The following is a 23,057-nucleotide window of genomic DNA, read 5'->3' on the forward strand; positions in this document are numbered from 1 at the left end:
CGATGGACAGACTGTGCCAGAGCCCAGAACTCAACATCACTGAATGGGTTTAGTGATGAACTTTGGAAGTGTGGATATACAGTATATCAAAACTGACAGCTTTTGGTTTTGACCAACGGTTAATTTGATATATTGTTATCTTCTGTGTTATCATGGGATTTTATTATTATTGTTATTATTTTATGGCATCACAGGAAAAAAAACATGTTAGCATTAGCATGCTAGCACAAGAGGGAATATGCTACCTAAAGGCCAACATGCTTCAGCCTGATGGGATCAAGAATAGTTCTGCGCTCTGCAAATCTGACCTTCAATACATCAATGTCACTGAAACTCCATCTCTCTCGTCACACTCACACTCTTTGACTCTTTGATAAAGGTCATCTCTTCTAAAAGTCACCATCCTGCTGAACAGTGTGGCCTTGTTGTCTCTGGTTACCACTGCAACTACTACATTCAGAAGAGGTGAAAATTGGATGGTCTTAAATTGTTTCATTTGCTTTCAATTAGAAGGATCATTCATTTGCAGTCTATTTCGTTTCTATATAAAGAGGCCTAAATGTAGTAGAGTTCAGTTACAGTAATGGAACAATGATGGGATGATGGGAAACCAGAAAAAATATCTTTTATTTGGGGACTTTTATTTTGCCTGGCGGCCTGCATTAGGCTGTAAATCCCATATCTTAAACATGAGGCGGGGACGTCAGACTTCACTGTTGAGGCTCCTGGTGAAAGCCTGGAAGGTAGTAGGTGATTAGGCGTGTGAGAAGATTATATGTTTGACCTGGTGTAAAACTCCAGTGATTAAATTGCAGAATTTATGTAATCCTGTATGACTTCAACTTTAGACGTCTGGTTCCTTCAACACACCTTTGTACACTTTCAAAGCAAACCAAGCCCTTTCTCCGTCACTGTTTACAGTGTAACTAGTTTGGAGAGGAAACTAGCTTTTTCTGGTAAACATAATTAATCAGAATACATATAATCACCATCATCATTTGGACACACTATAATCACATATATTTCAATCTGACATAAAATATTAGCACTCTACATATTCCAACAACTGTTTATCATTTGTATTAATAATAGTAGTGACTATAGTCGTCTTGATTCTATTAATAAGAGAGAGAGAGAGAGAGAGAGAGAGAGAGAGAGAATGAGAATGACACAGAGCCCTGAATGCCTGTGAAATAAGAGAAGCAGGCGTGTGTCCAAACTATTTCTGCCCCTGTGTCAGATCACTGCTGCTGAGCTCACCAAACCATGCACTCTTTCAAGAAAGGTCATGTGATTATACGACATAATTAAGACAGTTGAATATTTAATGAAGAGCACAACGTTATCAAGAAATACATCACAAAACTATGATACAGCGGTGAAGTTAAAGGGGAACTCCACTGATTTTTCAGAATTTCTCCATGGTGAAGGTGAGTGAGTTGGGTTTGTGTGTGTAATGTGCCGTTGTGTTGCGACTTAAAGTCATAGTTGCTCACAGCGGTGGTGAATGGAACCAGACATCTGAAGCCTCCACATGCTCCTCACAGAAATTTAAATCATAAAATATTATAAAGAAGCTTTTTTTTATCTATTGCATTTACAAATATGGCATTTAGCAGACACACCTTCTCCAGAGTGATTTCAAAAAGTGCTTTGTGTTCTACTCAGATATGTCTTGGTCCTAGAGGGTAGAGCATTACAAGGAGGGCAATTTAGGGTCAGAAACATTTTCAGATGTCTCCCTGTTGTCAAATCATCATCATGATTCCATATATATCTCTTTAAACCGGTGTAGTTCATTGTCAGTGTATCCACAGACCCATGGAGACGTCTGACTCCATTCACCAGCACTGTAAAGTAGTCAGGGTCCTTTCTCTAATCAGCCATTTCACACCAAAACACCCTCCATTTTTTCACATCGGAGCTACGCAGAAAAGTCAGTGGAGTCCCACTTTAAAGCAATAAACATGTTGCATAAACGTTGCATAGATGTAAACATTACTGAAACAAAAGTGGTGAGAGTCACAGATCAGTGTAGCCAGCAAGGTGTGGTCATCTGATGCTTCGTTAAAAACATTTGTAACAGGATTTAATCTTTTAACTTGTTCAAACAGAAATAAAAAAGTCAGACAGAGGAGCGTGACACCTTCACAGTGCAGCGCTGGGCTTGACCTGAGACTGGATTTCCAGTGGTTTGATACCTGAGTGTTATACAGTGTTACAGTTATATAGTGTTAAGAATATTACAGAAACTCCAGCTGAATAGAGCTGCACAAGCTCTGGATCCAAAATCAGCTTGAGGAATGAAGTAAACGTAGAGCCAGTGGAAATAAATAAAACCTAATTCAGACAGAAGCGGCCCGGTGGTGCAGCAGGTAGTGTGGCGCAGTCACACAGCTCCAGGGTCCTGGAGGTTGTGGGTTTGAGTCACAGAGTGACTCTCTGTGAGGAGTGTGGTGTGTTCTCCCTGTGTCTGCGTGGGTTTCCTCCAGGTGCTCCAGTTTCCTCCCACGCTCCAAAAACACACGTTGGTAGGTGGATTGGAGACTCAAAGTGTTCATAGGTGTGAGTGTGTGAGTGAATGTGTGAGTGTGTGTTCCGGGTAGGCTCCGGACCCACCGCGACCATGAACTGAATAAGGGTTACAGACAATTAATGAATGAAAATTCAGACAGTAAAAATGAACCCCATTTTGCCTGCCCCTGTTATATCTGACTTACTGGAAGAACATGACTGACACTTACATAACTGGGACTAATGTCCACACAGTGGCTCAACAAATCATCACCATCCTAAAATAAAAAAAACACTCATGTCCATATATCGCATCACAGCAGCTTTCCTTTACATGGTGTGAAACTCTCATGAGGAACGGACCGATAGAAATGCGCAGAATTTCCATAAAATTTTTTCCATAACGTTAACTACAAAAGATGTGGACACAGCAAACCATCGTCTGAATACGGACCTATAGCCAGCAATATGTAGACACCATTTCCAATGAGCGTATTTAGCCATTTTAAGAGTCTCCCATTGTGTAAACACAGCATGTGTAACCTCCATAAAGAGATTAAAACAGGATAAATACAATATCACCAAGGAGAACTCCCTGTAAAATAAATTAAAACAACCACGTAACTAAATATCACAAACATATCAAAGTAATGGAGTGTGTGACAGCACTGTATGGAGTATTACACCCCTCAGTCCACACAAACCAATACTTGGTGCATGACAACATTTGTTGTAAAAATGTTCTGGTAATTTCTGCCCCGTTCCTTGTGTTCCCACCTTCTCCTCCAGAGCGCAGTTCCCAAGAACATGGAGGACAATGGCCACATTTAAAATGGAAAGCGAGGACAATGCTCGCCCGTTTTTCCACAAACTCGTAAACAGAGACACTGAGGAAAGGCAGAGGTCAGTTTCTCTCTCACACTTCCACGCCTGTTGAAGGGATGAAGGAGAGAAGAAGGACGAGTGCAGGGCAGAGGAGTCCCCTCTCAGCTCTCCAGGGAGGAGGGGCTGACTGAAAGAGAGAAAAATGGACAAACAACATTAGGACATTTCAGTGTTTAACGAGGGATAGCCTTCATTAATTCATTCATTGTCTGGAATGATAATTTCTGAAAGCACAGACGAACCGAGGTCAGCCTCGGCCTGTAACACCCTACATTTCAGTGAAGTCAAGTCTTTACGCTAGACATTGGGGATCTGCTTCACATTCAGCTATGTACACATTAGTGAGTGAAGTACTGGAGCGGGGAGAGGATTATTTCTGGACCACAGTCTCCTCTCCAATTGACTGACAGGCTGCTTGGCTACTGCTACCATGTGTTTATTTATAGAGAGTGGGGAGTATTTCAGTGTGAATAATGTAGATTTACTACATTTTAAAAAAAAAATGTCTAAGAAAGTGACGTTGCCTTTTCGAGTGGGTTGAGGTTTAGTGGCCTTCAGTGCTCCACACTGAGACAGAGATTCAGCCATCCAGAGGAGCGTGGCAGAACAGAACTCCATCTTAGAAAGAGAGAGAGAGAAAGAGAGAGAGAGTTACAGTTTCAGTTGATACAGTGACTGTGCTGGTGGTATATTTTTATATATTTTGTTTGCAATCTCACTTCTCACCAGTGGCCCCGCTACCATTCCTTCACTGTAAGTCCCCATTAGGGGGCGCTCCCCACAGTACTTCTGAATAACACATCTAATCTAAGCACATCTAATAACACGGCTTACCTCTGACTCGAGCGCTCGTAATCTACGATCAATATCCTTTATCTCTGCGGTCTGTTTGAGAACACCATCCACTCTGTTAAAACACAGATGCAGAACATCTAGATGTTGATGTTAAAAACATTCATCCTGAGGGTTTAATTTATTTAATCACTCAACATTACTCCCATTCTACAGCGCTCCGAACCCCCACAGAGAAAGTGTGATGTGGTGGTGGATCATTCTCAGCGCTGCAGTGACACTGACGTGGTGGTGGTGTGTTAGTGTGTGTTGTGCTGGTGCGAGTGGATCAGACACAGCAGTGCTGCTGGAGTTTTTAAACCCTGTGTCCACTCTCTGTCCACTCTGTGAGACACTCCTCCCTCGTTGATCCATCTTGTAGATGTCCACTGCACACTGCCGACTGGATGTTTTTAGTTTTTGCACTGAGGGGTTCAAAACCTACAGCAGCACTGCTGAGTCTGATCCACACGTACACACTAACGCTCCTGAGCACTGAAGAACAGGGTGAAAGCAGCCTGTAGTATGCAGAGCCACAGATTACAAAGTAAAGTTTATAAATCTGTATGTACAATGAGTATAGAAACTAAGTCATTTTAATGTTTTGGCTGGTTGGTGTATGTAGTGAAGGATGGGCCGAGCACTCACTTGACGGACATACGCTTCAGCCTCTCAGCTTCACTCCCTCTTTGTTTCTTGGCCTCAGCAGAGAGGAAGTCCTCTTTCTGAATGCTTTCCCAGGTCATCAGCCTGTTGTTGGCCTTTTCCTTCAGGTCCATAGCTAGAAGGAAAACAAAACGGAAATCTAGATCACATATCTGTCCAATCACAGCACTGGACCCACATTTATGACGAGGTGAAATGCAGCAAAACAAACACAAGGAGTGTGGAGGAATAAGAACACTGAGTAAAAACGAGAACGAAGAAGAAAGAAAACTGCTCCTCACTCCTCATTGCTCTGCACTCCAGGTCGGGGTGAACAGCGAGCGGCTCATTATCATTTAAAGGAACAGGTGCTGAAAGTGGGCGTTCTGAACAGGGCTGTTTACACAGGGGGAGAACACTGCTGTGGGGTTTGATCGTTGTGGTATTTTGATCAAAGGAGGTCACAGACATTTCATTAAGAACCAGAACCGTGGTCACTTGTGCAAAACAGAGTGGAATGTCCTTTTTAACACTTGTAATGCTGTTTAAGAACCTCTTACCAAACTCATGGATCTTCTCTGAAGGCACCTTGCGAATGTTCCTCTTGATGAATTGGTGAAAATGGGAGAAGATGATGAAGGGCGGAGCGAGGCACGGGCGAGAATGATACTCCACAATCACGTTAAAGCGTTGGAACTTCCAGTAGGTGTCACTCCGCTCCTGAACCTTGGTGAAGGTGTAGCTGGACAGGACAACCACAGGAAACACATGAAACGAAGGGACAAAAAGCATAAGTTTGCTAGTGTACTTTCTCCTGATTGGTTAAATGCAGCATGGTAAATGCCTTCATTTGCACACATTTATGCTCAAGATTTGCTGAGCTTTTTAGCTACAGCACACGCTGTGTACCATTAGCAGTCACGTTTGTTTGGTGTGTGTACCTGAACATGGCGATGAGGAGGTTGATGAGCAGGATATTGGTGACCAGAAGGTAGATTACTAGTAAGATGACGACCAGCCAGTTATGCTGAGTGTCCCTGCATGGTTCCAGGCTTTCACTGATTTCTGATGCATTTGTTGTGCAGGTTACACTCCAATCAAAACCCGCTAAACACACACATACACACACACACACACACACACACACACACACACGCAAACACACACACGCAAACACACACACGCAACAGTCACAAAAGCATTACAGTGCTGCTATTAAAACACAACTGCACGATACATTTTAGGTTTGGGTTTACATTAATTCTACCTCCTCCAATAAGCTACATGTTATTATTTCTTTTTGTTGAATATGAATGCAAAAAATCTGTTAATCAACTAATATTACCAGTAAATAATCAATTGTTTCTGTTCTTCCTGTGGCATCTTGTGCAGCTTTGGCTTCACCGACTGCTCTACAACCTACTGACCAGTTCATTCAGTTCATTTTAAATTAAATATTTTATTAATGAACCCACAGTCCATTTGCTCCACAGGTATCTGTCCGAATATATGCAGGTAGGGTCTGTAGAAAACCCGCCGCAGTATCCTATCAGCACTCGGGTCGAAGGAGTAGATCAGACCTTGATTGGCCACTCCGTATGCCAGCATCCACACGGCCAGGAAGAAGAGGAAGAAAAAGATGTCCTTCATCTGGAAAGCAAAACAACAGATGGAGGATGACCTGAAAAATCATGCAACTAATGTGACCAGCTTTCATGTGATTATAATATTATGTGAAAATACTGTGTGCTCATTTTCGCCTGCTTTATGCATTCAGTCTGGCATTACCCCAAACCAGAAACTTTACTGAAACGGCATAGAACTAGGACTGAGAATGTTTTTCCATTAATATGTTATAGATACTACAGCTCCACCTGCTGGACAAACAACGTTTAGTCTTCAGTGACCCTTTACATAGCTTACCATTTTGCCTACAATGATGATTTTGGGCCCCAGCTGCTTATGGATGGCGAAGATGTGGATGAGCCTGAGGGTGAAGACCATGTAGTCGAGACACAGAGCAGCACGTCCAAACCAAAAAGTGCTACTGAACATCCTGAGAAAACAGTAAACACAAAGCATAGGGTCTGGAGGTGTTATCCACATTTCTTATAAAGTAGAGAGCACTTGCTTTTGCCACAAAAAAATATAAAACAGCAGCTACCTGCAGCACAAGCCAATGAGGAAGAGGCTAATGGCGACGAGGTCACACTTGTGCCACACGTCCTGAGCATACTGTCGTACCCTCTGACGAATCGTCATGCTGCCCACGAAGAACGTCTGAATGAGAGAGAAACAGAGAGAGAGAGGGGGGGGGGGGGGTCAGTTTTCCTTTGAAACACACTTTATTTAGGTCTGTCATAATAGTTACATTACTGACTTTTCAAACAGTGTATGAACATTTCCGCAATACGTTGTCCATTGTGTCTACTGCTGTGTTTATTTACAAAATAATGAATGTCACCAGTATTTTAGCCGCTCACTCTGTTCTGTTCTCTGGTTTTCAACAGTGGTTTTATTTTGCTTATGTTTTATTTATTTAGTAAATTATTATAATTTTTTTCTGAATATGTGATAATGTTTTGCTAAAAGTTCAGAGCTCTTTAAAATTATATATATATATATATATATATATATATATATATATAGTATTTATTTATATTATATTATCAATATATCGGTGCCATAAAATGGTCTTAAAATGACAATAACAACTCATATCTTTAATGACGTTGTCATTTAAAGGAACACTAGGTAAGATTTGGGTTTTTACTCCTGGGGCTCCCCCTCTTCTACCACAAGGGTGATGTAGTAAACAAGAAATGGAAGATTATTCTATACCGGTTACTGCAAATCCTGTAAAAATGACTCAGTTTTACTCAGTGTTACGATTTACTATTTATTTTAACAGGACATTTGATTCTGTCATGTCCTTCCCACTCCAGAAAAGTTAATGGACAACATTGTGATACAGTGTCTCCCGAGCCTTTGAAACGTAATCAGATATTTGCTCTTACCCCTCGTATCTCTTCACACACGATGGTAAACACCCAGAAATACAGCAGCAGCTCCGAAGGAGACGGGCCGCTGGGGGGCGGTGGCTTGAAGTCCGCTAAAAGCACGTAAGCAAACAGGAGCAGGAAGAGAAAGTACATCAAAACGTTGCCCAGGAAGGCAGTGACCGGCGCGTACCAGAACTGCCTCCAGCGGGAGAGAATGAAGGGCTGCTTCTGAGAGGTCGGCTTCACTGGGTGACCTGAGGGGAAAGAGGGAGATAAATAAATGCTGAAAACTGTTTAAGATGAGATTCATGCGGAGTACAGAAGTAAACGATGAAAACCTTAAATCACAGTTGACATCAGATGGGACAGGTTTGGTGCACGTCAGGTTCCAGTTTCTCTAATCATTATTTAATACTAGTCTGAGAAGCTATTGACTTTGACTTTCCCTTTCCTTCTACAGGTGCTTGATCTAGAGCAGGGGTGTCAAACCAAATCCACGGAGGGCCGCGTGGGTGCAGGTGTTCTTTTCAACCACGCAAAAACCCCACACTACTGAAAGTCAAGATCTATTGATTAGATCCAATGATTAAAAACAGGTGGAATGAGGTGTGGCTTCTGCATGGTTGGAAAAAAAACCTGCACCCACACAGCCCTCCGTGGATCTGGTTTGACACCCCTGATCTAGAGGATCTAGTCTCCACAGAAACACATATTAACACAGTAAACACAGGAGTAAATGCAGTTGAAAGAACCAAATATTTATCTGAATTCTTTAAAGTATGGGCAGCACGTTGGTGCACCAGGTAGTGTCTCTGTCACACTCTGTCCCCTGGAGGTTGTGGGTTCAAGTCCTGCTCCGGGTGACTGTCTGTGAGGAGTGTGGTGTGTTCTCCGTGTCTGCGTGGGTTTCCTCCGGGTGACTGTCTGTGAGGAGTGTGGTGTGTTATCCCTGTGTCTGCGTGGGTTTCCTCCGGGTGACTGTCTGTGAGGAGTGTGGTGTGTTCTCCCTGTGTCTGTGTGGGATTCCTCCGGGTGACTGTCTGTGAGGAGTGTGGTGTGTTCTCCCTGTGTCTGTGTGGGTTTCCTCCAGGTGACTGTCTGTAAGGAGTGTGGTGTGTTCTCCCTGTGTCTGTGTGGGATTCCTCTGGGTGACTGTCTGTGAGGAGTGTGGTGTGTTCTCCCTGTGTCTGTGTGGGTTTCCTCCGGGTGACTGTCTGTAAGGAGTGTGGTGAGTTCTCCTTGTCCACGCTCCAAAAACATACGTTGGTAGGTGGACTGGAGACTCAAAAGTGTCTGTAGGTGTGAGTGTGTGTGAATAAGTGAATGTGTGTCGCCCTGTGAAGGACTGGAACCCCCTGTGTGTTCCTGCCTTGATTCCAGGAAGTCTCTGGACCCACCGTGACCCTGAACTGAATAAGAGCTTAAAGAATTAATGAATTAATTAATCAAAGTATTAATAAGAGTCTTCTATTTGTTTTCCATTTCACAAAGTCTCAGTTTGAAATAACAGTGTTGAGGATAAAGATTAAATGCTGTTAAATCCTTCACAACCATCCTGTAATAAATATCTTTAAATATACATAGATTTTTAACATGGACGAACCTTTTGTTATCACTCTCACAGCACTGGACTCCTCTGATTTTGCTTGACTGGAAAAACAGAGTTAGAAAACACTTGAGTTTTGAGTGTAACTTTTATTTTTTAGGTGTTTTATTTTTTTTTTTACATAGTTCCTTATGCATGAAGTTATGAGAAATTTGCTCAATAAAATATTATTATCATTAAGTCTTATGCTGTTTTTTATTCAGCACATAATGCATCATCTCTGTTGTGATATATGATATAAAGCTACACCTTTTCAAGGGTAATTTACATTCAAACACTCAAACCTGTCCAACTTGTGTGTTAATTCTGCGCCAATGCAAAGCAAGCCATGAGTTCCGGGTACATTAACTAATACTGCAGTATGCAAAGGTTTGTACACCATGGTCAAAGTACATGTTACAATGAGGTTCTGAATGCATTTCACGGCTCTCTAAGAAAAACGTCTTCATTTTTTGTGGATGTTTAGTTTACTAAATCATCTGAACACAGAAGCTGTCCTTCACACTGTGTGAAATATTCATGGTGAATGGACCAAAAGAAACCCTCCAATTATCTGGAATTAAATCTTTCCACACTGACTTCCACTGAAAGTTAAGAAGGTTATTTTCCTGCTCCTGTAAAGGTACTATTTTGGAGATTCATGTTTTCCTTTGGACTGCAGGAATTTGCATGTGCCTATATTTCCGTGTGCAGTGCAGGACTGAAACTGCTTACATGCGCTTCATGTCAGAGAAAGAGTAGACAGTTTCTGCATAGAGCCAGTCCATGTCCTTCCCCTGGGAATTCTCCTCAGGCTTCCCCTCGTCTGACTCGTCCATCTCTCTAAAAAACAGCAGAACAAAATACAACTCACAGTGCTCTGTTTCACGCTCCCAGCCTGTTAATTAACCACTCTCCCTGTGTGTCTCTCCCAGGTCCCCATCATCTAGCTAGAGCTACTTTTAAAAGCATTTTTGTGTAAACTATAATTCTAATACAAAAATTCTCCCACGTTTTTCTCATTTAATGGTAACTTATGTAGTGTAAAAAATGACAATTTGCCGTACTATTTTAAAAAATTAAATAAAGTAATAAATATGCTATCCTTCAAAATTCATCAAAATTCCCATCCCATAACAACTTCACAACAATTAAGTTAGCTTTTTATTCGCCAGCTTCTTATTTGGATTTTCTGTTCCACCTTAAACAGTGCAGTAATTACATTGTATCGCTACATATTCTATTATGTCGAATGCTATGTTCACAGGGCCATTATAAAAAAATTCCACAGCAAAATCGTTAGGATTTTGATAGTCTGTTATATTGTGTCTTCAATGAGCCTTTCTGATGTTTGAGACACTTTGAAAATAAAGAGATAATGTCCAATGAATTAAGCCAAAAATGTGTAATACTTCCACGGTATGGAAGCCATGTTCATATGAGAGAATGTAATTACTACACAATTTAAGGTGGAACAGAAAACCCGAATAAGAAGTCAAATTCAGCGTTGTAACAACTTCCCCATCTTTAAATCGTTTAAACCAAAACACACACACACACAAACACACACTCTTCTGGATCCAATGAATGCAGCGACCTATAAAATCTTCTCATTCACCATTTTCAAAATTGATTTTTAGATTTTTGTTGAATATAATGACAATTATAATATTTAATATGATGTTACCACAAAGTGACAAGTGGGACAATGTTCAAATATTGAATTGCAAATTATAAATTTACAAAAAAGCTTTAAAACTTATTTAATAAATTGTACACCTAAGATGAGACTTTAAAAACCTGAAAGAGATGAGGCTGGTGTAGCAGAGAGGAGGAATGAAGAAAGTGAGGATGAGTTTCCATGCCTCTGTGCTTCGGTCCATATCTCCCCACCAGATCTGAGACAACAGAGTCTGAGACACACACACACACACACACACACACACGCACGCACATGTATTTTTTATATGATTTTGTGGTGTGATGCCTTTCAATGGAGGACCTAGGGTCTCTACAGTTCTCCAATTAGTGCTGTTTAGCACAGTTCGCCTCACATGCATCAGTGCTGAACATGTGCAGACACGTTTTCTTGTGATTGTTCCCTAAAAAATTACAGTACCACAACTATTTTAGATCTGAATTTGTTAGAAATGTGTAACCCTCATCTCTTTTAGGAAAATGAGTGCATTTACAACTTCAAGATAAAAGGCAGACCTAGTCCCCCACTGCCAGACTCTTTACAGAGAGTTTGGTACCGTTCACGACTTTGTGGCATGATGTGTAGGAGGAGGCAGAGAGCCAATCAGAATGCAGCTGGCAGAATTCTTACACTGAGGCCAGATTAACAAACTGAAAGTATCAGACTCCTCGTCAACTTGAGTGTGGAGTGTCTGTGGCTGAGAATAGTCCAGACCTGAACTCCGTCGTGGCTGAAGAAATGACGAGCATCCGCCTCCATGGCCATCTTCAAACACGTTGTCCCTTTCCATACTGAGGATTTCTTCTTCAGGAGGATGAAGGAGCGACTCTCGCTGCTCTGGTAGCACTTACTGAACACGTCTGTGGAGAAGTGGGGGCACGCTTAGAGGGGGCAGTAACACACTGTACACACCTGAAAGACTTCTCCAAGTGTTTCTCAGATTCCATCCAATGTCTTTAGTTATGATTATCTTAACAACGGTTTAAATTACTTAGACAAACACAGGCTACACAATGCAATGACGTGTTTGGGCTAATACAACTAAACTGAACTATTAAAGAAACAAACATCATAGGAAGACAAGGAAAGTGTTATGAGATGATCTGAAGCACTACTGTTGAGGATGGACAGAAATGAAGTTGCAGAATAAACAGGGACAGTGTGAGTTAAATGCCTGTTGATATACTGACACTGATTTCCCCGCTTAAAGACACACAAACACACACATCCTACCATGGGCCAAGTTCTCAAACCTCTGGGCCAGTTCCTTCATGGAGAGTTTGATCTCTGTCTCACTCTCGAGTTTACACAGCTCTCTCAGCAGTTTACAGGCACTCAGAGCACTCAGCACTGACTCTGTCGTCTGACACAGAGAGAGAGAGAGAGAGAGAGAGAGAGAGAGAGAGAGAGAGAGAGAGAGAGAGAGAGAAGGGGTGTAAGAGTGAAGGGAAAATACAGAGAGCCTTCAGAAACTTTCAGATTTGCTGTTATCACCAGAAATACCACAGTGACATTAGTCAACAAATTAAAATACTGCATATAGAAAAGCTTACATCGATCAGCCATAACATTAAAATAACTCAATTGTTTCTATACTCACTGTTCATTTTATTATTCTATAATTACAGACTGTAGACTCTCTGTTGCTCTTCCCACATTTATATCCCCATTTCCCCCTGTTCTTCAATGCTCAGTTCCCCTACAGAGAAGGTGTGATGTGGTGGTGGATTCTCAGTGCTGCAGTGACACTGACGTGGTGGTGGTGTGTTTGTGTGTGTTGTGCTGGTGCGAGTGGATCAGACACAGCAGTGCTGCTGGAGTTTTTAAACCCCTCAGTGTCACCAGTGGACTGAGAATACCAGCCAAAACATCCAGCCTGTGTCTATGAGCTACTGTCTCTGACTTTACACTAAACAAGGCCGCTTGTATGATCCACTGAGGGTACTGTATTATACCATTTCCCAGAAGTACACTGCCATCTCACTGCGGTTCTGCAGAACAGCCCAGATGAAGAGAGAAGCCCACGGACACGGACACCTGCGCTGTCTATAACTAACCGCCGTATTCAAGATCAGGGTCAGTTTCTGAAGCATAAAAAACAAGAAATCAAACTTAAATATATTGCATTTATATCTTATTATTTTATACTAATCAGATAATATAAGACAAGCTCAGAACAAGAAGCTTCGGGTGGCTTACAGCTTAGTTATTCCTTGTGTGTGTGTGTGTGTGTGTGTGTGTGTGTGTGTGTATGTGTGTGTGTGTGTGCTCGTGTGTGTGTGCTCGTGTGTGTGTGCTCATGTGTGTGTGCGTGTGTGTTTGTGCCCAGCACCAGAGATGGCTTTAATACAGAGCTCAAGATTTGTTTTACCGCAACACAATGATGATAAAACAGTATGTAGCTAGACAAGGTGCCGCACCTTCATGGTTTTCCTCTTGGAATGAATGCCGTCCAGACCCAGAGAGTCAAGATAGAATGGTTCACACACATCACCAAGCAAGTCCTTCAGCAGCTGAGACACCTGAGAGACATCCAGACTCAATCAGTCATTCACTTCATTAAGAAAGGACGAATAAATCTAGAGTAATTTGTCACTGGATTAAACCACAGATCATATTATTAACCCTCCACCCTCACCTCATAAAGGGTCAATCGCTTTTGGGTCTGGTCTAGCAGCTCAGTGCTGGAATTAGCCACCCACTGTCGCTCTGCGAGACGGCGCTGTAGCAGCGTGCAGGTGAGGGAGCTGTCCGAGATGGAGCGGTAAAGCTCCTCCAGCCGGCCGTAGGTCAGGTAGTCTAGGATGTTCAGGCCATTCTCAGTGAAGAGGCGAACAAACTGGGGTTTGTCGTTTATCAGAGCGTCTGTCATGAAGCCCACCAGATCATTATTCTGTGTACAGGAGACATTTGAATGTTTGGGAAAATCAATGCAATACCAGCTTCTGTGAGCCACTCAAAGTTTAGCAAATGGAGCGAAATACGTTTCTGTGAAAAAATTCTTAGGCACCCAATGGGTCATGTGATCGAGTCCCGGTCCGTGTGACTGTCTGTGAGGAGTGTGGTGTGTTCTCCCTGTGTCTGCGTGGGTTTCCTCTGGGTGACTGTCTGTGAGGAGTGTGGTGTGTTCTTCCTGTGTCTGCATGGGTTTTAATCTGGTTGTGCCAGTTTCCTCCCATGCTCCAAAAACACACATTGGTAGGTGGATTGGCGACTCAGAAGTGTCCGCAGGTGTGAGTGTGTGTGAGTGAATGTGTGAGTGTATGTCGCCCTCCAGGGTGTGGACTCACCACAAATTGGGATAAGTGCTTACAGACAATGAATGAATGATTACATACAAGCATGGTGCTTGTATAAAAATATTATATATTATTTTTTATAATATTTATTATATTAATATATGTTATTCCATGAATTGTAATATATATGTACAACTTATTGACATGTTGAGCCCTATATATGCCTTAATTTTACCATGATTACAAAATCAGTGTCCCATGATCCTTACACTCCATTGAATATCTCCAGTGAAGAGCTCACTCCTGGCGATGTCCACTCTGTTCCAGGTCACAGCCAACTTCAGTTCCTCTGTGTTACGACTGGAATCACCCGAAAGACGCTGCTTACTCGCTGTCTCACACACACACACACACACACACACACACACACACACACACACACACGTGACACCACTGCACATTGTACTAAGCATAAAAAAGCTTAAATTCATGGGGCTCACCCCTGACCAGAGACTTCAGCAGCACTGTGTCAAAGTCGTCCGGACCCTCCTGCTCTCCGTGGTAGATGGTGATTAGGTCTTTGCTTTGATAAATATTCAGAACCTACAGAAATCAAATGGCAAACAAGAGTGAACACTAGAAATGAAAGGTGTGATGTTACTAATGCTAAGATGAGCCCAGACATGTCAGAGGGGAAGGACATGTGAAACTAGTCGGTGCAGACTCTCCAGAGCGTAACTAAATATAAAAGCTTTAAGGCATGTCCATGTTCCTTTCAGTGGAACCTGATTTCAGGTCCTATCTTTAAAATATTCCATTCATTTATAACATTTATACTTAATGGTACAAAATTCTTGACTTTTATCATGTATAAAATAATACTTATAATTTTTAATATCATATATTGTTCTGTAACTGAAATCCCATCTCAATATTAATAATGAAAACTACTGATCATTTAATATAAAATGAAGTCCCCCTTCAGTCATAGATTAAACCCCTGAAACCTCCACTCTGTTCAGAATAACAGATGTAGAAGTTATTATTTTAATGCCTTAAAAGTGTCTTAGATTCTACTTCATTCATTCATTGTCTGTAACCCTTATCCAGTTCAGGGTCGCGGTGGGTCCAGAGCCTACCTGGAATCACTGGGCACAAGGCTGGAACACACCCTGGAGGGGACGCCAGTCCTTCACTCACACCTAATGAAGCTTCTGAGTCACCAATCCACCTACCAACATGTGTTTTTGGACTGTGGGAGGAAACCGGAGCACCCGGAGGAAACCCACGCAGACATAGGGAGAACACACCACATTCCTCACAGACAGTCTTCCGGAGCGGGACTCGAACCCACAACCTCCAGGACCCTGGAGCTGTGACAGAGACACTACCTGTGGCACCACTGTGCCGCCCGACACTACTTCATTTCTAGGTCATTTTTTGTTCAACACCTAATATTTTATCATTAATTTACTTTGAATGAATTTTACTGATAGTAAATAATTTAAGATTTCACATTTTCTCTCTTTGCTCCACCCCCTGTTTATTACCTTGTCTACGAGCTTGTCCATCTCATGTTCGGGGAAGTATTTCTTCACTTTTTCAGCCACTCTCCCGCTGAAGTCTGTCTTGCTCGCCCCCTCCCCCTCCGCCTCTCCTCCAGATGCTGGGAGAGTGGAGGAAGCTGAGACGTTCTCCAGCACATCGCTCACCAAATCAGCCAAGCCCCCTGATCCGGCCAGCACCAGCCAGGGGAGGCCCTTCTTCAAGGAGAGGTCCAGCCTCTGAGGGGAAGAGAGGGATCTTGATTCAGAAATGCAGTATGCACTGTGGTCACTGGTGGTTATTAACTTGCATTACATATTAGTTAGAAGCAAGCTCTAGCACTCAACACAGCCTGGGCTTTGATTTCCAGAGCTCACCTCAAGCATGTAAGGCTCTCCTGACACCAGAATACACAGCACAGGGATGTCCATGGTCCCGCTTCCTGGGAGTCACACAACAACAATCCAACTGTCATTTCTAATAGATATAAAACCAAGCCCTCAGTTCCTGGTTCAGCTCATGCCTAACATCAGAATGTTCTTTATTATACAACAAATGAAATGAAGTCGATTTACAGAACTATTTCAACCAAGTCTCACTCAATTTTCCTGTGCGCTGATGGGAAATCCAGTCCTCCAGCTGAGCCCTAAAGCCAGCTTCACCGCCTCTACGTCCTTCACTTCCGTCGTCCACCAGGAGGAAGGCCTGATAGTTGTTATCCAGACAAAAGAAGTCCCGGGATGTGTTTGGCACATAGTACTCAGCTGGGAAACTGCCCTGAATAGAGAGAGAGAGAGAGAGAGAGAGAGAGAGAGAGAGAGAGAGAGAGAGAGAGAGAGAGAGAGACATTTTGTTTGCTATCACTACCACTCAAATCAAAATCAAATCAAATTTATTTATATAGCGCTTTTCACAACTGATGTTGTCACAAAGCAGCTTCACAGAATTCCAGTAAGACAAGATTTGACATGAAATGTAAAGACAAATGTAAAACCCTCAAGTGAGCAAGCCAGGGGCGACAGTGGCAAGGAAAAACTCCCCCAGCTGAGGAAGAAACCTTGGGAGGAACCAAGGCTCACAAGGGGTGACCCATCCTCCTCTGGTCAATCTACTGGTGATGATAGTTAGTAGTCCATGAGAACTTCAGTGTAGGGAGACCACTGAAGTCCCAATCTATAAATCATCTAAACCAATACATTATTATCCCCAAGAACAGAAAAAAATCATCACAGTCTTCTGCAGCTTTTTCCTGATGGATTCATTTCCTCATAATGAATGCAGAGCCCAATGAACTCTTCACTTGCCGCTTTCACACTGCTTCAGTTTTAGCAGAAGCAGGAGAATGTTTGAATTTTTAATTAAAATTATACAATACATAAAAAGGGCTTCATATGCCTAGTAGGTCCCTGCAGTTAATTGAATTTGTGAGTCTTCTGTCTTTCTATTAAACAAAAATGAATCCCTTAGCCCGATGTTGTAATTATTATCATTACTGTTGTTTTTATTATAGAAGGTATAGTATTACCTCAGGGTTAACCAATTGCTCCCGGTTGAACACCATTCCCCAGGGAGCGATGCCTATAGCCACTACCTTCTTGAGAGAGTCTAAAGACGCGGCGGTGGTGTGGTCCCTCACTGCTTCTCCTAAACACCGTCCCACACCTTCCCGCAGGCCTCCAGAAAAGATCCACGCTCCTGTGTAAGGTATCACAGAAGTCTGGGATTCACTGTGTGTGTGTGTGAGTGTATACTGCCACAAATGGGTTAAATGCAGTGAAACAATTTCACTTTATGTAAATTTACTTTAAGATTGCATGGAAAGCCAGATGAGGAGGACTTTTAATATAAACTCTTCTAATAATATAAACACCACCCCACCAATGGAAAGCAGCTGTGTCAGGGAAGGCTTCAAACAACTTAAGCCCAGCTTTGACTGAAAACACTGAAATAGATCAACTCTAATGCTGACTACAACCACAAAGTATATCTTAATATCGTAACATGTGATGTTCTTGCCCAAGTGCTGAGTCAGACAGCAGAATATGTTGCAACACTCATAAACATTTACAGTTATTTAAATCTGATAAAGAATACAGAAGCATAGTGAAGGTTACAATCACGTGTAAATGTAATAACTGTTCCTTCACTAATGTAAACTCTAGAGGAGGCCTCATATTTGTGATTTTTGAATTGAACACTGAAGTTCACTGTCACTGTTTTATTAAAATATCCAAGAACAGTGTGAAATCAGGAGGCAATACAGTGCTTGGTTAAGCTAATGCTACTCAGCCAGTTTCTTGAGCTAAAGGCTAAAAATATAGCCCAAGGCTAGCCCTAAACTTCCTGCAGCTTCTCCTCTAGAGTAAGAGTACCTTCAGAAAGAGGACAGAAATGTGAGTATTTCCACTCAGTTAAAAAACACTGAATATACGTGAACATATTTTGTTCAGTGGAGTAGCTAGCTATGTCTTGAACACATTGCTTAGCAACAGTGCTTACCAATGGACTACACAGTGTGGCGGAAGTATGCTTTATTGTGATTGTTTAAACCATTGTGTACCGCCATTTTATAAAAGCCATTTGACACTCATTACTGCGATTTTATCACTAGGAAGGTTCGTTTTGGCACTCCGCTTCGCGAAGCGCATAGCTTCTTGTGGCTTATTGCTTTAATAAAATATAGTCTGTGTAAAAGTTATTGGAAATTCCAGCTACATTACCAGGCTAAAGTGACTCAAATCTAATTTTTTGCCTTAATGTGAAAAAAATTGATTTTTTTCAGGGTTGGGTGGACATGTCAAATTCCATGTCAAATCCCATCTTTTCTAATCATATTCAAGACACTTTCACATGTCATGCTATATTCCAGTGTAATATACTATTAATAACAGGATTAATGGCAAGACAGTAACACTGAAGTGGCCTTCCACAATCTTAAGCATGTGGTTTTCATGCTCTTATTACAAAATACAAGCAATCTGACAATGGAATTTATTTAAAAATTGCTAATAACAGGTTAAAAAAAGTAAACGTGTACCAGTGCTCTGGGCAGCTCTGACCAAACCCTGCCTTAGAACCTCTCTGACCCAGGGTTTGACTTTTGACTTCCCCACGCCTCCTGCCACTGAGAGAACCAGGTTTGGCTTGGGCAGCCCCCACTCTTTGGTCAAAATGGAGTATACAGTAATAGGAGGGGTGTCCCAAGAAAGACGCAGGAACTAAAACAGATAAAAAGACAAGAGTTTAAGCTCCAACATCCACTGATATTTCAGCTGTTGAACTGACAGAGTGTAGACTCACGTAGCTGTGCCTTTTGCTGGCTCCTGCAAACTCCACCTCTCCGTAGGCATCAGTGGGCATCTCGGAGGTGTGTTTAGAGCTTTCCCAGTGACTGACCATAGCGCTGCTGAAGTAATCCTTCAGAGTCACCGAGGCATGGCTATCTCTATATCCACCGCACTGACACAGACGACCATTACTGCAGATAAACAGGCATCCTCCATTATATTCTGGGCATTCTGCATTCCTATTATTTTACTTTTATCATGTCTGTGTTTTTATATCTAGTGATGCATGATGATATGGGAATTATTACGGATCACATCATATTTTAAAGATCACCGATATCAGGTTAATGCTTTGATTTTGCTGATTTTTCAAGTTGATAACTGCTGATAAATTATTTTATGCCAGGAGAAGACTGGCCAATGGTTGTGTTGTAAAAACAAAGACACATGTAAGTGGTGAAAAAAATTGTTTTGACTCAGATTGTTATTCTTCTGACAGAGTGGAAAAACACAAAGGCAGTTCTTTCATTCATTATCTGTAACTCTTATCCAGTTCAGGGTCGCGGTGGGTCCAGAGTCTACACGGCATTGGGCGCAAGGCTGGAACACACCCTGCAGAGGACGCCAGTCCTTCAATGGGTGACACACACACACACACACCTAGGGACACTTTTGAGTCACCAATCCACCTACCAACGTGTGTGTTTGGACCTTTAGAGGAAACCAGAGCACCTGGAGGAAACCCACGTGGATACAGGGAGAACACACCACACTCCTCACAGACAGCGAGAGCGGAACAAAGGCAGTTCTGAAGCTCTTATTTCTGTAACAATGTACTGATGAATAGTTACTTTGCTAAAGATCCACTGATACTTCGGTGATTAATCCTTTGTTTAAGTTAACTTTCATTTGTTTATTATTAATTATTTCATTAGCTTGAAAAGATGTGCTATTTTATTTAACAAGTTCACTTAAAAAAAAGAGAGTTACAGTTGTGTCTAGTCTCTATAAAAAACAGTTGGCTAAATAAATGTGGCTAACAGGTTCCTCAGGAAACACCTTTCATTTTATTGTTTGCATAGAGTTGGCTGAAAGCTATACAATAAATACAATAAATACAATAAATATTTAATATGTTATAATTATATAATATTAATCCAGTGTATCTTATCTTACTCTATTTTATAAATCTGTATAATGGCATTGGCAGATATCTACATGGATAATATCGTATATTGGCTTTGGCCCAGAATTACCATATCGTGCATCCCTACTTATATCTACTGTTGCATTCCTGGGTTTATGTGCTGTTACAACTCAAATACCAATATCAGTCCAATAAAACCACACTTCTATCTTCCAGCACTACTACCAACATAATAAAGAATTGATCCCCAGCAGGTCCAGACTCTACAGGATTAGAAGTCTACAGAAACAGACAGGAATGAATTGTGTTTCCAACAGACAAGACCAGGCAGGAATTATATTACATCCTCATACTGTGATTTCTGTTAAAGACTTAGGCCTAATTCATATTATGCAGCTCAACAATGCTTCTCAAAGAGTGTGATCGGGAAGAACAGGACCAGACATCGCAGGAAACAAATCAAACACGAATGGGATGTGCATATATATCCAAATCCCGACGTTACATAAACAGCGGTGACTCACCTGAACGAATCCTCCACAAACGTCGTGCACACTCTTTTCTTGATTATGCTCGGAATCCATCTCTGAAATCAGACGTCATGTTTAGAATTAAACAACATTTCAATGCACTTTTAGCAAAGACTAGTTCTGAATGTCAAATGTGGCGATGTGTGCATTTTGTCAACAGTTAGTTTTAGCTCAGAAACGTCACTGCCATTTTAGCAACTGGCCTCCAGTGTTGGAGGGGCCAGGCCAAAAATAATCCATTTTAGAGGTCATTAATATATGAATATTATACAAAGGGGCTTTTCATAGGCCTTGATGCTGACTGAACAAATGACTCTTATTTTGCCTACAGGACACCTTTAGAATCCAGTTTGATATATTGTTTACAGAATAATAATAAAATATCGATTATCATTTTTTTTCTGAGCACCACAAGTGAAAGAAAAATTCAGGCAAAATCTCTTCTAACAAACCTGCAGTGAGAACAGCAGTAGCAGTAAATTAGAAACGTTCATTTCAGACACTGTTCTAAGTATGGTTGGGCATTTCATTTAGATTTGATTACTTATTTTTCCCATTAATTCATTATTAATCAACTGAATAAAGGTAGAATTGTTTGCAAATAAAGTATTGTTCTTCTTTATTCATTGCTTTTCAAATCTTTCACAAACAGTCCAGTCCATTAATGCAGTTGTTCTCAAAATGAAAAATGAATTTGTTCCACTCTAAAGGTCATTTGTCACTTTATTTTGTTTTGTTCAAAAAGAAGTGGCAGTTTTGTATGAATTACAATATTTAAAATAAATTCCAGTGGAAGGAAATTATGTGTACTTTTGGGTCAGATTGTGTGTGTGTGTGTGAGGGGGGGTAACATCAGTTACATTTATATTGTAGCTTAGTTGCTAATACTGCTTCTTAGCAAAACACTCTAAAATATTACAATGAAAATATTAGGAATAATTGATCTATCCTAAAATGCAAAAAAATCATTTTTGAAAATTCACCTTGAAAAACCCAAAAGACAACCTTTTATCCCAAAACCGTTTTAAGACATTGTTTAACCCAATCTCAAGCATCAGGACGCACATTAACATAATTTAATTTTAACTTACAGAAGTGGACATTTGGTTCCTATCATTAACACTGTGAACAATTCCAGATCAGTAACTTCCTCTAGAACGGAGTATCACGAGTATCACACAATAAACCACTGACCACACAGGAGCACTCTGTAGTTCTACAATTACAGACTGTAGTCCATCTGTTGCTCTGTATATGAGAAAAATATCCTGTGCACCGACAGCATCCTGTGTCACTGAAGAAGGACTAGAGGACGACCGACACACACTTTGCAGCGACGGATTTGCTACTGTCTCTGACTTTACATCTACAAGGTGGACCAAAAAAGTAGCAGTGGACAGTGCATGGACACAGGGTTTAAAAACTCCAGCAGCACTGCTGTGTCTGATCCACTCACACAAGCACAATACACACTAACAGTTGGACTACAGTCTGTAACTGTGGAACTAAAAAGTGCTCTGGTGTGGTCAGTGCAACTGATAAAATGGACAATAATCGTAAGTGTTCCTAATCCAGTGTTCGTTCAATGTAAAGGAATGTGGGCTGGGTTTACAGACACTACATTGCTGACTCAGGTAAATCTGGCAGTAACCTATTATTCTTCTGTTTAATAGTGTGCCCCCAGCTTCTCTGTGGAGGAATGAAGCCTCTGAGGTCTTTAAATCCCTCTCGGAGCTTTGGGTTTCCTTCCTCAGTCGATCTTTTCCTCAGTTCAACAACAACGCCGCTCTCGGCAACACTTCCACTCTTCGCCCTCATTCCTTCAGTGTCGCTCTGTAAACCCACCGGGTCGCTGTCTGTCTTCCTCAGCGGTATATCTTCCTCTCCGGCCACTTCCATATCCTTCGTGGCTGAAGAAACCTCCACCGTGTCCAAGAAGCGGACGCAATTCCGCGGACTCGGAAGTCCGGCTTTGTCTGTGGACGCCATTCTCTACGGTTTGAACCTGAGCCACTGAAGTGCGCTGGGTGTGGTTAACGCATGCAGGAGAGGGAAGATACCAGTGCTTCCCTCGGAGCTGTCCGTCATTCAACACAATGACAGCAAAAGCTAAGAGCCATGATGTGAAACTTCCTTTATTAAGATCAC

At 41.6% G+C, this 23,057-nt stretch overlaps 1 protein-coding gene across 1 annotated transcript; it reads right to left on the reverse strand.

The window, feature by feature from the left end:
- Positions 1–1,317: 1,317 nt before the first annotated feature.
- Positions 1,318–22,994, reverse strand: LOC136691825 (transient receptor potential cation channel subfamily M member 4-like). The gene is made up of 28 exons (XM_066664663.1): positions 22,755–22,994; positions 20,904–20,965; positions 19,246–19,423; positions 18,983–19,163; positions 17,471–17,640; positions 16,545–16,722; positions 16,323–16,387; positions 15,951–16,184; positions 14,901–15,003; positions 14,670–14,791; positions 13,800–14,054; positions 13,582–13,683; positions 13,117–13,245; positions 12,395–12,524; positions 11,876–12,021; positions 11,263–11,375; positions 10,198–10,305; positions 9,481–9,527; positions 7,893–8,131; positions 7,040–7,155; positions 6,799–6,931; positions 6,351–6,525; positions 5,817–5,982; positions 5,436–5,617; positions 4,879–5,011; positions 4,234–4,306; positions 3,924–4,017; positions 1,318–3,526 (listed from the first exon to the last, which is right to left on the reverse strand). Exons 1-28 carry the CDS (start codon positions 22,896–22,898, stop codon positions 3,501–3,503), a joined length of 3,804 nt encoding a protein of 1,267 aa, XP_066520760.1. The 5' UTR covers positions 22,899–22,994; the 3' UTR covers positions 1,318–3,500.
- Between the last annotated feature and the right edge of the window lie 63 nt (positions 22,995–23,057).

The sequence above is a fragment of the Hoplias malabaricus genome, chromosome 3 (assembly GCF_029633855.1).
Source record: "Hoplias malabaricus isolate fHopMal1 chromosome 3, fHopMal1.hap1, whole genome shotgun sequence".
Classification (NCBI taxonomy): Eukaryota; Metazoa; Chordata; class Actinopteri; order Characiformes; family Erythrinidae; genus Hoplias; species Hoplias malabaricus.

Excerpts from the sequence above, each read along its gene's own strand:
- LOC136691825 (XM_066664663.1), bottom strand. The coding sequence starts at position 22,898 with ATGGCGTCCACAGACAAAGCCGGACTTCCGAGTCCGCGGAATTGCGTC. Across the intron at positions 8,132-9,480 it reads TGTGAGAGTGATAACAAAAG|GTCACCCAGTGAAGCCGACC; the intron begins GTTCGTCCATGT and ends CTTTCCCCTCAG. Across the intron at positions 4,018-4,233 it reads TACGAGCGCTCGAGTCAGAG|ATGGAGTTCTGTTCTGCCAC; the intron begins GTAAGCCGTGTT and ends TCTCTTTCTAAG.